At 37.5% G+C, this 15,111-nt stretch overlaps 1 protein-coding gene across 3 annotated transcripts in view; it reads left to right on the forward strand.

Annotated features, from left to right (window-relative positions):
- Positions 1-15,111, forward strand: part of LDAH (lipid droplet associated hydrolase) — a 126,631-nt gene that overhangs the window by 43,648 nt on the left and 67,872 nt on the right. For all 3 annotated transcript variants that reach the window (XM_075497848.1, XM_075497846.1, XM_075497847.1), the window contains one exon: positions 13,193-13,362. In XM_075497848.1, the coding sequence (XP_075353963.1) occupies positions 13,193-13,362 (170 nt within the window). The remainder of the gene's footprint in view (positions 1-13,192; positions 13,363-15,111) is intronic.

Below are 15,111 nucleotides of genomic sequence, written 5' to 3' on the forward strand. Positions count from 1 at the left end.
GCCCAGAAACCTTATTCCTGCCTCGTCTTTGGAAAAGGCGGCTTAAGGAAGGAAGTCTGTGTGCATATGTAAAAGTTATGAGGCGTTTAAATGCTGAGGTTTTTGTCTTTGCCTGGTAAGATCTGCATTTTACTGTATGGTTTTAGTGGTAGGTGTCTGTTTTAAGGAAACAAATGATCATTTCATGTTATGATCCCACTGGAATGTTTTAAATCTAAATGTGGGAAAAGTAAGCAGCCTTAGGGATGCTGCAGTACTCCGCTGATGTAACACTTCTTTCCTTTGAGCCACATTCAGTTAATTATTCATAGAGGTCCCATAATAATGCCCATAATTATGCAAATAGATCATTTGAGTGAAATCTTGGCATTTGGAGTTGACTTTATCAGTTCTGCTTAATTTTAAGCATGTGTTTAACAATCTTGTTCCATTCAAAATCAAAACTAAGAAAATAAAATTTTGCCATATGTGAAGTATTTCTAAGTTGCTCTGCTGTTTTCTTTTCTGGCCAACCAAAACGATATCAATTTTAACTGCTCATAGCATCATACCTTAACAGCCATGTATTTATTTGTAATGATCACTTAAACACCGTTAGCTGATTCTGGTACCACTTAATGCATAGCTCTATATTCCATTGACTTTGATGGAGTAGTGACCAATTATTGCTGGTGTTACTAAGAAGAGAACTTTGTCTTTACTTTTATTATAGCTATATGAAAAATAGGTTCTCTATTTTCTCTGTTTCTTTCAAGGTTTTCCACTGAGTCTGTCAACATAATATCTGTAGGCATATTACTAAAAAATATCCATGAATAGCTTTCTAATCCACTCTAGTACTTTATTCAACTAATTCCCCCGTTAAAAGAACCACAATTTTTAATCCATATCTTCAAATAAGGTTAATATAATTCTGTTTTTAAAGATGTGTTTTAAAGTAACAAGTTTTGAAACCTGATACAGTCTTCTGGATCCTTATCCAGAAAACAAGACGTTTTAAAAAAAATTGACATTCATCCATTGGAGAGTATAATGTCTTTACTGCATTCCAGGAAACTTTGGTCGTAGGTTTTGAGATTGTTTATGGATCATTTTCTGCCTTTCACCCCATGACATAGGTATGTTCTCCAGCTGATACCATCGCTTCTAATTAGATGCAGATGGCTGTTAGTGGGGGGAAAAAAAGTGTTCAAGAATGTGAACCCTATGAAAAGGTAACATTTATATCTTTTGGTGTCTTGACTTTAGAAGGCATGTCACAGTTCACTGAGATGAGCAGTGCTGTGATGTGTCAGAGTAACTCATTTAAATGTTTACCATACTATTGTAGGGAAAGTAAAAAAGTCAAATAATTTAATAAATAAAATATTGAGACGAATCAGATTTTTTTCCTCAGGGAGAATGCTTAGGAATCTTTTAATCCAAGTCAATTTGCAAGGTATATTTACATCTGCTACCAGAATGAAAATGGACTATCCCCACAGCAGAATAATCCCTTCTGTCTGAAGGTGTAACGGATCTGGATTTGTTTTGATAGTTGAATCAAAAAGTTTATTCAGTACATAGGTTAGCTGTAGGAATAAAGCTGATAAATACTTCTATTTATTAATAATAATTTCTACTTTATGATATAAACCTTAGATTTAATTTTGATGCCCACAAAGCTTGCAACAAATGATGCAGATCTTGGTGGGATCAATCTAGTGTTTAATGGCAGTTTTATTTTTAATTCACAGTAATGTACAGTCGTAAGACTGAGGAACCATCAGCAATGCACAACATAATTCCAGATTCTAAAAATAATCAGGTTTGGAACATGGAGTCTTTCTGCTTGCTTTGGTTTTAGGAGTTGCCCTTTCTTTAAGGAGCAATGTAGGCATTTCAGGGAAGTGCAGGAAACTGTAAGGCAGACTATGCAGGAAGAAGTAACTGCAAATGGCCTCATTCTTAGATAATCAGCTTCATTAGTGAATTATTCTTACCTTTTGTGCATCTACTTAAATCTCTCAGCAAGATCTGAGTAAGGGCTGTGTGCTTCGAGAAATGATAAAAGACAAAATGATACACTACTGTGGACTCAGGTTGAATGAGGGGGTCTTATTGCTGCTTGCTGGATGAAGCAGTTTTTCTTTTTTCCTCCTTTTGGTACTGCATGGGGCTATTCTTCTTCTTTAAGCTAGACATATTCTTATCTTTGTAAAGGTTGAATTTTATGTTTTGTGCGTTAATACATTTATTCAAATAATCTAATTTACTACAGCTATCAAATTACTGGTGTGGTCAGGTGACTACTTAGTTGCCAAATTAATCCCCGTTGGGTTAAATGTTATAGCAGACTACTAAAATTGTCTGGGATTGTCATTGCAGTGTCATTTTTTCCACAACAAAACTGTGGTTTCAAATATGTTACCACTGAGTCTTTGCTGTCAGAGACTCCACTGACTTCTATACTACTGTTTACATGATTTGGAGGAAGAAGTTTTATCCTGCAATTAATCATGAAGAGACCAATTTCAGTATTTCTGAATGCACTTTAGTATATATTAAACTCTACATGATCATATTTGGATCTGTTTATGTGTAGAGTGCAGGTCAAATTCAGTCGCTGTCTTTTTTATATAAATTATACTGTAAAGCTGCAGGCAGTTTCAAAGAGTTTATAATGAGGTATGGCTTCGATGTCTGCTAATGTAAATGAATGAGAAAATCAACCTTTGCCAGACGATGACCCTAGCACTGCTTGTGGATCACAGGTGAATTGGTTTGCTTTCTATGTAGCACATCTCGCCTGTGTAAAAATGAAGACCAAAAAAATCCCTTATTCATCTATAATGACAGTTCAGCTTTGTAGCGGTGGCACTTTAGTCTCTATTTCAGCTATAATGCAAAACTCCAAGACAAATAAAGCCATGACAGTATCTTTGGCATGTTGCCATACTTGCTAGGCTAGGCAGTTCAGCTAGGTGACTAAGAATGAAACCTTCAGCATTTTCTTCAGGAAGGTTGGAAAGGAAACTGCTATCTTGGTAATAGGAATAAATCTGCCAATTAATTTTTAAATAATGTAACAGAACACTGGAGAAGAGAAGATATAAATCATAATTTAAAGTGGTCAATTTGCCAAAATGTGTTTTGTCCCCAAAGATACATAATTTGCACTATACGGCACATGCAGATGGTTATTTAAAGCATCAGCAACTGATAAAGAAATCTGCTATATTTAAAGACAGTAGAAGGTGAAATTCTATTTCTTCTCCTCAGTTTTGCCACTGATTTTAATGAATTCAGGCTTTTACATATGCTGTTTTATCCGCTTCTCTTTTGCCTGATGCTGTGCAAAGCGATGAAAGATGGAGCACGGAGTGCTCCTCAGTCAAAATTGTGGCCTTTTCCGATGATGGCAGAAAGCGTAACTCAGTGGAGGGCTTCAGACCAGAGAACTAGATTTTCCCGGCTGCTGGATTCACTTCACGTCATCTCAGCCAGCAGCAGACCCCCTGTTGCTCTGACGTCCAGTGGGGATCAATGCTGGGAGTCACCGAGCCGCAGCTGGTTCCTTTTGCTGTCAGCTTGCACCCTTTGTGCAAAGAGGAGCCCAAACAGAGACTTAAGGCTTTTTAAGGCAGGCAGTGATTAGAAGCATTGATTGAGCGCTGTGAGGTAGCACTGCATTGCAAAATATTTTGCATACGTTTTGTGCTACAGGCCACAGCGCTGGTAGCCTGGGGCCACGTTCTCTGCTGGAATAAACTGACATAGTTCTTTGCAGTCAGTGGTGTGGCACCAGTTTGCAGCGTCAGGGAGTCTAAGATAATAATGATGAAAATTTCTTATAATCCATCAATATTGAAGGATACAGATGAAAGATGGAAAAATGTTATGTTTGCCTAAGCGGGTCATTTACTCCTTAAAATAAAAAGGATGCTAGGCAGTATTGTTAAATAATTTGGATCTGTTTAGCACAGGTAGTTGTTAAATTTAACTTTTCCATGGACAAATGAAGATAGAAACCTACACTTTCCTTTATACTTCTATTAAAATAGTATGATCCAAGATGACTATACACAAGAGTAAAGAAAAAGGACTAAGTTATACTGAATGCCATCCTAATGCCATTATAGTAGCTAGTGAAGTAAGAAATGCATTAGTGTTATTTTAGTGTTACTCTAAAGATGGGTGTTATTTTAGTATTATTCTGAAGAGTCATACTTATTTGATCATTTCAGTCTTGGTCTCTATCACAGTTCTAAATAAAATTTTGGGATAGATTATCAAGAGAAATCAGGACTGGCCTAACAAATTAAAAGTTTTAGCTTGGATTCAGTGGAAGCATCAAGCACATCAGAAAATGTCACCCATTGATCTGTCTGGTCGCCGTGAAGTACAAATTCTGTATTGTTACTTGTGCTACTGTATAACTGCCCCTCCAGGTGTACACTCAGCTGCTTGCTTTTTCCCCTTTCCCCCTCTTAACATTGTGATGTGCTCCTTGTCATTTTCTCCTACTTTTAAAATAATTCTTTTTATTCCCTGTCTGTGGAATAACATGGGTTGTCTTCCTTGACCAGCTGTCTTACTTTGCTCCAAATTTCGGCTCTCCCTTGTTTTTTCTCAGTCCCTCTTTCTCTTTTTGTATCGGTTTAAACTTCCCAAAGTTTTGAAGTGCTGTTTTCAATAGGTGTGACTGTTAGGCTTGCCTAGGCTTGCCTACTGTGGCGCAGCACCTCATTTATCATACACCGACTGAATCAGTTCCTGTAAGTGATATTCATCCATTTTTGATCCCTTCAACACTCATACAATTGCCACTGTCCTTTCTTCACCTCCTATGCTATATCTACCCAGTCCTGGTGATGTGCAGAACATCATTATTTTATTTCTCTTCCATTGTTAAACTGTACAAACGCAAGTTGTTGTTAAAGTATGCTATTTACTGAAGTAGCTTGTAGTTGCTTCATTCAGTAAGGAAGTTCTATGCCTCAGTTTCAAGATTGAATTTTGCCCATGTTAAATTGGAAGATGTTCGATCCGGCCAAACATGAAAAGGTCATGATACTGATACGCTTTTCAGTAAAGAATTACCTTAAGGAACATTATACTCTGTGTGCATTATTCCTGAAGAGACTCCTATGTCATATGCCTCAGGCTGATGGTGCAAGATCATGCAAATACCAACGAAGCACATTTGCCCTTGCAAAACTGGGTGATACTATTTCAGATCGTACATGAAATGAGTATTTGTCAGGGAAACACGCAAGGTAAACATTTGCAGGAGTACCACTTTGGTACTTTGGAGAGTCAAAGTGGGTTTTGGGGGGCCTAGACTGATTTTTGCAACATAGCCTTTTTTTCTTGTGTAAGCTCAGGAAATCAGCAAGATAATGGAAACGGCAAGATTTTCTGTATGTTGCTTGGACAGACATTATTGGTACCATGATCCCGTCCAGAGGCTCAAACTGAATGTGGAGCATGTGCATACCTAGGTGCACACTTTTTCCTGAAGGTCTTGTTATTGACTTCATTTTCTCAACCACCAGATCTTCAAGTAGAATCATAGATTCATAGAATCATTTGGATTGGAAAAGACCCTTAAGATCATTGAGTCCAACCCTTAACCTAACACTACCAAGTCCACCACTAAACCATGTCCCTAAGCACCACATCTACATGTCTTTTAAGATGTGTAGTTTTAAGTGGTTGAGTGACCTCCAGGGATGGTCACTCAACCACTCCTCTGGGCAGCCTGTTCCAATGCTTGACAGCCCTTTTGGTGAAGAAATTTTTCCTAATATCCAATCTAAACCTCTCCTGACGCAACTTGAGGCCATTTCCTCTTGTCCAATCGCTTGTTATTTGGGAGAAGAGACCAACAGCCACCTCACTACAACCTCCTTTCAGGTCGTTGTAGAGTACATGAGCTCTGCTTCCTCTCATTGTTTATGAAGTCTCTGCCAATGCAAGGCTACTTCATTGCTTTCTTCCTAATCCCTCTTTTTATCTTATTTTTTCCTGCAATGCCAGAGAGGTGTGCTTCACTTCAGCACCTGGTATGGAAGGGCTGAGCCTGGTTATGTTGACAACTGCTCTGGTGGCTTGTCTTTGCTGTGGAGTTACTCTGGAATGCCCAGAGACCTCAGCACCCTAGGAAGAGTAACGTGGTCAGGGGTTCCCACTACACTGGTGTTACTGGTTTTGTTTGGTACCTGTTTGCTTGTATGTAGTCCTAACTATTTCAGGCTATGTTCAGTGATTCTTCCATAATAAGCTGTGGTAGAGCTGATTCATTTTGGGATTACTGGAAGAGGGGAAAATTGCTGGAAGGTTTTGAAGGGCTGCCAGTACTGAAATTATTTGTTATTTTGCAAGTGTAGGCATGCACACTTAGACATGGGGTGACTTTGAAAATGGGAAAAAATGGGTAAAGCCTAGATAAAAGCCTAACTTATGGTAAAGTAAGGGCATACTGTTGTTTTCTTGTTCTCTGTAGTTACTTGTCTCATCAAGGGTATCCTGCAAAGTAAAATGGTGTGCTGAGTGGGATACCTGGTGTGTTGGAATGATCTTATTCGAGTTTTACAACCAACTCAGCTACATGAGCATGGTGTTACAGGTCTTTCTCTTCAAAATAGTTAGGTCCGCTGAAAAGCGATCCTTAATAGCCCAAGTAGCGTGCTGCCATAAAATGTGCAGCCTAGAAGTGAAAAAAGTATGAGACCAAAAAAGTCACAATGAGTGTTATACTTGTTCCTGTATCAAGATACATTTTACATAGCAGTCAGGCTCAGCAAGGAAGTCATAATAAAACACTGTTTAATGGTGTTTGCCTTGCCAAAATTGGAGACAACCAACAAAATTCTACTTCAAAGTTTGTACTGTTATCTCATTATACCTTGGTAATAGCTATTCTGATCAGTTAGAGGGAAGCAAGACTGGGAAAGCAAAATAAAAAGAAGTCTCTCACCAATATCTTAATTTAATAAGTTCAGTGTGCTCCTGTATGCTTTTCATAAAAATTTGGGCTTTAGTATTTGTCATGTTTATTAGTTCATTCTGTCAGACTATGCTTGTACTAATTTAATTATAATACAGCTTCCTTTGAAAAACAGATTAGGTGTTAAACCAGTGTCCCAGCAATAGGTATGTAGATAGCAAAGGAAATCAGCCATTCAATTTGTAAATTAAGGTCTTGTTATTTTTCTAATAAAGAAAATAATACATATGACCACTTCAGTATCTTGAGTAAATGGTAATTTATTTGTGGAGGATACCTTTACAAAAAGTAATTGCTCCAATAAACACTAATGAGTGCTATGTTTATCTTAAAAGTTGCATGAACAGTTCCTGAGGGTACTAGGGCCAGATTAAGGTCTAAGGGTTAATCTAAAACACAATGCTTTAAGACCTTGTTCCTGGTGTCAGGAGGAGTTCTTCAATATTTACTGAATATTCTTTCATGGTTTCTGTGCAATTTCTTTGGCATTTTATCACTTGCTGATACAAATTATAGAGGTTTCAATAATCAAATGAAAGATTGGGTGAAATGTTCAGTCTTTAAGCAATATATCTTTAGGGGATGCATTTTCTAACACATTTGTCCATACTAGACCCACAAACCTGAAATCAGTTTTTAAGCTTACAGTTGTATTTAAACATTTTCAGATGGCATCATTCAATGGTAAGGAATGACTGTGTTTTCCTATAAGAAAAAAAACAATCAAATCATTTCTTTAATTTCCAGAATTAGACTTCTGACTATGCACACCACTTTAACAGGTAATCCTTCTACATAATTTAGTTGTGGGGTTGCTTTCTTCCTGTCACTACATGAAAGCAAAGATAAACTTTCCAGAACTTTCCAAAACTTTCCAAAACTTTCCACGGGTTGCTCCATCTAAACAGTAGTTACTCAGTCACAACTGCTGCTCCTCCCACCAGTGTCTGGACGTATTTGTAGTGGAAAAAGGAGGTGGGGCATAAAGTCTAAAACATTTGGCCCTATATGTTGGTGGCACTTATGGTATTTGATGGAAATGGCAGTGGCCTTACCATGACCCTGAGCTAGCTCTCCTGAACTATTTGGTTGGCCGTACTTCATGCCTTGTGCCTTCCCTTTTCATATGCTTTGATACTATCACTGACCTTTCAGTATCTTCTCCCTCTTTGCTTTTCTTCCTCTTGATACTTTCTTGCGATGTTACTGCATTTTCAGGTGTTTAAACTTGTTATTTCTCCTCACTGTTAACATTAAGCAGTATGGTGATGTGTCATGCAGCTGAAATGAGCAGCATCTTCAGAGGAAGAGGTGAATCTTTTTCCAGTCCCCTGGTTCAGTCTCCAGATGGTTCCTTGTCCTTATCCTGTAAAAGGCCCGGTTGTGAAAAATCTTGACGATGAGAGTTCATATGCTAAGTTCATTAGAGTTTGTTCTTAGAGACCCTGGTACTACCTCCTAGAGTAAATGACCCAGGGAAGAAGAAGATACAGTGCAGGTAGGGCAGTGGGTTTTACCTCCCTTTCCTTCATGGCATATAATTACAAGTCACCTTTTCACACAGTTCCTTACTTGTTCATGAGTAATTTGGAGGCCTTCTGTATGAGCGGCTCCTGGGACAGGCTGTCAAGTCACTCCATGACAAGTGGACAAGTGTCCATACATGCTCAGCTCAAATGTTCAGTCAGCTCTTGTGAGCGGGGTAGCTGGGAGTTTGGACGCACAAGCATTCCCTTGTGAAATTAGGGAAGTACCAAGGCATGCAGAAATTATATGCACAAATTTGAGGGTACTGTTGGAAAATCTGGCCTCCAGTATCTTTTTGAATCATCCAGTAAAAAGGAGTCTATGATTTTTGGAGATTTTTTAATGAAAGGCTAAATTTTATGAATCTCCAGTCTAAAGTCTGCTCATAGAACTGGTATGCTTTTTTTTCTCTGCCTAAGAATTTCCCTTGCATACACAGCAGAAAAACAAACAAACACAATTCTCTGTTATTTCCCTGAAAACCAAAGTCCTCTTTCCTAGCAAGATTAACTTGTCGACTAATCGTAGAGCAAACACTTTATTTTAATCTATCATTGTTTTCTGACTGTGGGTTTAGCAGAGGTCAGAAAAAGAGATTCATTAAAGTGATTGCGCTTTTGTTTTTCCAAAAGCACATCAGAAGATTAATGCTTTGCCAAAGAAAATAAAGACATACAGTATTTCTTTTAATACACTTCAGCTAAATAAAGTCTTAAAATCACATGTCTTGGCCCAGATGGGCTGTTTGCAGCATAAGGTACAAGTAATATAATTTCTACTATCTGAAACCTGCTTAAATGAGCTCTGCTTCAGCCACGCCATTTATTCCACACCTGAGGTGAAGTAACTCTGGTCCCTTCTCTGATGTAGAGCCATCGGAGAGCTGACTGCCAGTGTGTTTGTGCAAGTCTGTTTGCTTATATAAGGAACCCATTTAAGCATCTCCACCCAAGAAATTCATGTTGGTTTTGGATAATCCCTGGGCGATTTTATTCTGTAAAATAAATAAATAAATCTTCCAAACCTGTGACGCAGCCCAGCTCTCACATATTTTGGACTATTAGAATTGTAGCATTTGTGCTGGGGAAACATGAACTGACGTGAGGCATGGGCAATTTTGTATTTGTCCAGAAGAAAAATAGGATGCGTATTTCAATATAGGGTTATGTGACATTGGAGTTTCACCCGACAAGAGTGCAGGGTCAGTCTGTGATGAGGAGAGTTTTGCGTGTGGATCACCACGCTCATCCTCCAGTCTGGCTTCTTTAGGAGTAGCGCCAATGTGATTTGGTTTGGCAACAAAACAGTATTTCAGAAGAAAAGGAAAAGTTGTATTAAACAGCTGAAACAAGTCTCTGGGGTCAGCATTGGCTGTCGGGACTCACTTTCAGTCTTAGGGAGATCATATGTGTATGTGGCCAGTAGACATGGGAATCTGAGCATCCTTGCTCTGAGTGGTGCTGAGCAAGGCTGCACTGAGGATGCTTTGGCCCAGTGCAGTAGAACAAGTCTCTGTGATCATCATCAATCGTAACTAATCCATCCGATTAAAAATTGCTTCTGCAAGCTCTGCTCTGCTCTCCCCTGCTCCCTTAGGAAAGCACTAGTGCACAGGCTTGAGTTGGGTATGGTGAAGTCCTAAACTCAAGTCTGGGTAAATGAGGAAGAAGCCTTTATTTTCACTCTAGTCTTAATCCCCACCTGTATGATGCATATCCTTCCTCAGGGTTCTTGCTTTGGCAACAAACCTGATTCTGAATAGGCACATCTCCGCTGAAATCAGTAATAGCTATAAATGTTGCCCTGAATCTCTATGCTGCTATTTATTAGGTGACTAATTATTGAATTAGATATCTAATGTCTTAAGTAACTGAAATAATTAGCTGTATCTGTCTAACATAGTTATCTACCTTAACTTGGAAAATGTTGAGACTGGGCTAGACTGTCTTTGCTGTATTGTTTATTAATTGCATTGCAGCAACGTTCAGCATCTCTTGTAGCAGATACTGAATTTGTGTAGTGAAAAGCAGCCGTTAACCTCATGAGATTGAACAACACAAATAAAAATTTGGTTTGTTTCCTGCTTGGTTTCTGGGGTCTTGTGAACCATGAGAAGTTCTCTAGAAGATTTATACACCTACTTTACCTCCTTTTCCCTTGCTCTAACCTCGAAATAAGCTGAAATTCTTTTAAAATCACTTATTTTCAAGAACTAAAGCTACGAATGGAATGTCAAACATTAAAAAACATGCTGATAAATCACTGGAGATGGCAGTGCCTGAGTAAAACAGTATGGAAATGATAGCAAATGTTTACAAGGGAAAATTGACCTGCTCAAGCTAACGCACGGTAACATACATATGCTCAACATAACATACTCTTTCACTTGTTGCAGTATCCAGTGGGCCATCATATTTCTAGTATTATGTGTTTTATGTGTGTTATATATACCCTTAATTACACTTGCGATGTAGACAGCCTACTTCTGCATGAGGTTAAGCTGCTGTGTAAATAAATAAAAAGTAGGAAAGACAGCTTTTGCTAAAAATAGAAACTAAGTTTAAAAACAATGTTTTGGCCTTAGGCTTTTATTTAGGGTTTCGGAAAACAGAACAAGCTCTTTGTTTTCTGTTACTTCTAGAAAGCCTAATAGGCAGAATATTACTTCTCATCTAATTTTGCATTCCTTCAGTGTGTTTTACTAAGCCCCTTTTTCATTTAGAATAAACTATTATAAATTATGCTGGGATATGATCATTAGTAGATTTAGTAGAAATATTATTTTAACTGAAGAACTTCTTTGTTGTGACCTCTGTGGTAATAGTTTAAGCTCAGAAAAAAGGCATCAGAACACATGCGTTAGCAATTATTTTTCTTCAGAAGATTATGTTTCATACCGATGATCAAAAAGGCAATATAGTGCCAGCCCACTTAGGCTACCAATTAATACTATCACTGTCAACCCCCCAATAACTTCACTGCAGTAGCATTAGTAATTTTTAGCATTTGAAGTTGCTGACCAATTGCCATCAAATTTACCACATGCATATTAAAAAAACAGTCAGCCTTTATAATTTGATGAACTATGTTCACAGCCAGAGGCAGAAAGGCTTCTGTTATCACTTTCTCCAAGCAGGCACAAAACCAACTACATCTGAAATGGATCTATGCTGCTAGCTAACTTTCTCTTACAGTAGTTTTTCAGTGCCTTTCAGTCTCTTTAATGTATGTATCTTACAGTGTCTCTGCCTGATGGATACTTTCTTCCACATCTATTTTTCACATAGGGAACTGATGCAGAAGACATCAAAAGAAACTAAGTGGGAAGTTGAACACCTAATACTTGGTGGGCTGGTTAGGGCTCTGTGTGTGCTACCTCTGTTAGCTGCTCCTGAATTGTTACAGGTGGGTGGCTTTTGCCAGGAACCTATATGCTGTCTGTAGGAACATGGCTCAGTAATGAGCCAGTCCCCACCATGTGTCTGAACCTTGCTGCAAGGAGGTTTGGCTTATTCCGGACTAAAGCTGCATTGCAAGTCAACGTGTAAGGAGTGTAAAAGATCAGGGGTTTGAAGTGGAGTAGGAAATTGAGCCCTGAGATGATAGCATGGATTTAAGAGATTAAGTGATATTAGTACCAGTACATCTCTTTCAGATAAGCTATAGGCATACGTTCCATCATGCTTTCTGCCTCTTTTCTTTCACTCTTTTCAGTATTTCTTCTTACAGTCTTTTCCATCGAGTAGTCCAGCTTAAATTGGAGTTGTGTATCCTTAATATAGCTTTTAGTTTAGTAAGTAGAGCACTTTTTTGTAGCAGATGAAAGAGCTGTGAACCCCCTTAGATTGGGGAACTTGAGAGCCATCTCACCCACCTCATGAGGAAGAGTTAAAGATGCCCAAATTGCTGTAAATTGTTATAGGCACCAGATCGTCCTTGTCTTGTTGACTGGCCAGGAAGCAAGTAGCGAAGTCCTCATCGTAAGTGATTGCCCAAGCTCCTTTAGGAGGTCCCTGGCAAAACAGGAATGAAATTGCACAATAACCTAGAACCATGAAGCTTTATTTTGATCTTCCTTTTTGTAGCTGGATTGACAATAATAAGAACCTGCCTAAACAGGGGTAGTTTATGTAAGTGCTAGTGCTCCATGTTGACACATATGCATTTCATATTTTTCCTCATTCCATGGGACTTGTGCATCTTTATTTTAAGACAGGAGATTTTGGATATCTGAAGGTTCTTAGTGCATAAGAACATATATGATAGTTTGTCTTAAGTGAAGGGACTCTTGTTCCTGGCCAATATTGCTGTTGTAGGTCCTGATCTCTCAATGTAAAGTTGAATTGATTTAAACTGGTCCATTGCCTTGAGTCTGGTCTTGTACTGAATGAAGGGGAACACAATGCTAGATGATGTGCCATCAAGTTCCATGTGTTTCTGTATCCTACCCTGGTTCCCCAGATACACATAAAGCTTCACATCCTATACATGTGATTCATCAGTCTATATTTACCAGTGGTGGTAACTTAAAATTAATTTTTTAAGTTTGTTTTTTGTAGGCTTTTTTTTTTAACTAAAAAGTTTATTTCAGAGTTTTCCAAAGAAGTGAAAAAAAATTAGATACTTGAAATTTCTATTATTAAAACAAAGGACTTCTTTTCTTTTATGTTTCAGACACAGATATTAAGGAGCTAGAGGATGTATTTGGACTTAACGGACAAGTAGAGCATAAGCTGAACTTCCTCAAAAAGAACGTATCAAAAGATATAAAGCTGGTACTGATTGCTCATTCTATTGGTTGCTACATCACCCTGGAGATGATGAAGCGAGCATCAGAACTTCAGGTACATTAACCTTATAGAATGGGAGTTATATTATTAGCAAAGCAGTGCATGTGCTTAGCCTATGGGTAATGCCATGTCTTTCTTGTGGAAGCTCTACTCTGCTATACACAAACTTTCAACTAACATGAAATAAAAACATTAATGACTAATCCTAATAACATATAATAAAGTAGTTTGATGGAAAATAAAGTTCTTATTCTGAATTTGGACCTTTAAATGCCCTTGTAATATAAATTATTAATAATGGTGATAAATGTATTTAGGACTTTCTTGTTGTCTTCTCATCTTTAAATAATTTATAAATGGATCACTAGATATTTCACAATTACATTATGGTATTAGACCAAAAATTAAGACTGGTTATGATTTTAATAGCAGCTTCTTATCTCAAGGCAAGCAGATTGCTGGCTATACATGGGGAAATGTATGGAAAAGTATAGTAATATAAATTGTGGTGAGTACTACAATGAAGGACATTGTTTTTAAAATTAAATTCATATGCATATATCATTGCTTCTGCAACTCAGTCTTGGTTTGTGTAACTTGATGAGAGTGGGAGGTGTTACTGCATGTTCTTGTGTATCTGAACATTTTTCTTTGTCGCTGTGAATCAGTAAGAGGGCTGAGGCAGGACCATGTCCTAGCAACTCTGGAAATGGCAAACTGTTAGTGCTCAGTAGTAACTCACTCTACTAGTGGATGATGAATGAACAATAGTGAATTTTTATTCTTAAACATTCACTCTTGCTAAATGATTGCCTCTTCCTTTACATTATAAAATCTTCAGTGGAAGGAAGTGCAGTGTTAGAGTAAATTCTGTGTTTAATACATGCATGAGTAGGTTCTTCCATTTCTTCATAACCATTTCCACTGCCCATCTAACTTTTTTTTTCCCTTTAAAGGAAACAACAACTAAAAACATGAAACATGAGGTTAACCTGATATATTTCCACAGGCATATTTCACTATGTGATTATAAACAAGGGCACTTTTTTTGAGAGAACTTTTATTACTGTTTTTATCTTTTCAAGAGGAAGTGTTCTAGAAAATATCATATGCAGTAATTTGTCCAAAAATACCAACTTTTCTGTGGTCAACATCTGTACAGTCTTTATTACACAAATGATTTTATCTGGTTTCAATTAAACTATGAATTGTTGAGTAATTTTTTTACACCTGGCTCACTGGATACTGGCAGCATGCTATTCATCAATGTTTTGAAATTTAGGTGTCTTTGGGACACTCTTAGACTGCATGGTGCACTGTGTGATATGAAGTTAATATATGACAAGCTACATTTAGGATGCATTTAACAATAGAAAATATTTGTGTAAGCCAGAGTGTTGTGCAACCTTTGTCCCTTTGCCAAAAATAAGTTAACTGTTAGCTTTTATAACATATGAAGTGTGATAATAAGAAACTTGTGTTTCCATCTCTCCCTTTATTTTTACTGGAATATTTGATTCCCACAAGATTTTGAGCACATATGTGTATTTTAGTAGCTAGATCATTTGATTTTATTTTTGTGTCGTTCTTATGTGATATTCTTTTATTACATGAGTTTTGGTTTTGGTCTTAAGTTCTCTGCTTTAAAAGCCTTTGATTGCTTACAGTTTATTATTCTGAGTTAGAGGTTAATGTGTTGTATTTATTGTTCAAATAATTCAGTAAAAGTTTGTATTTGGAGTGTATGTTTAGCAGATTTGATTCTTGTTACCCAGTTTAAAGCCCTTTCATAATCTAACCAAA

This window comes from Mycteria americana, chromosome 3 (assembly GCF_035582795.1).
Source record: "Mycteria americana isolate JAX WOST 10 ecotype Jacksonville Zoo and Gardens chromosome 3, USCA_MyAme_1.0, whole genome shotgun sequence".
NCBI lineage: Eukaryota > Metazoa > Chordata > Aves > Ciconiiformes > Ciconiidae > Mycteria > Mycteria americana.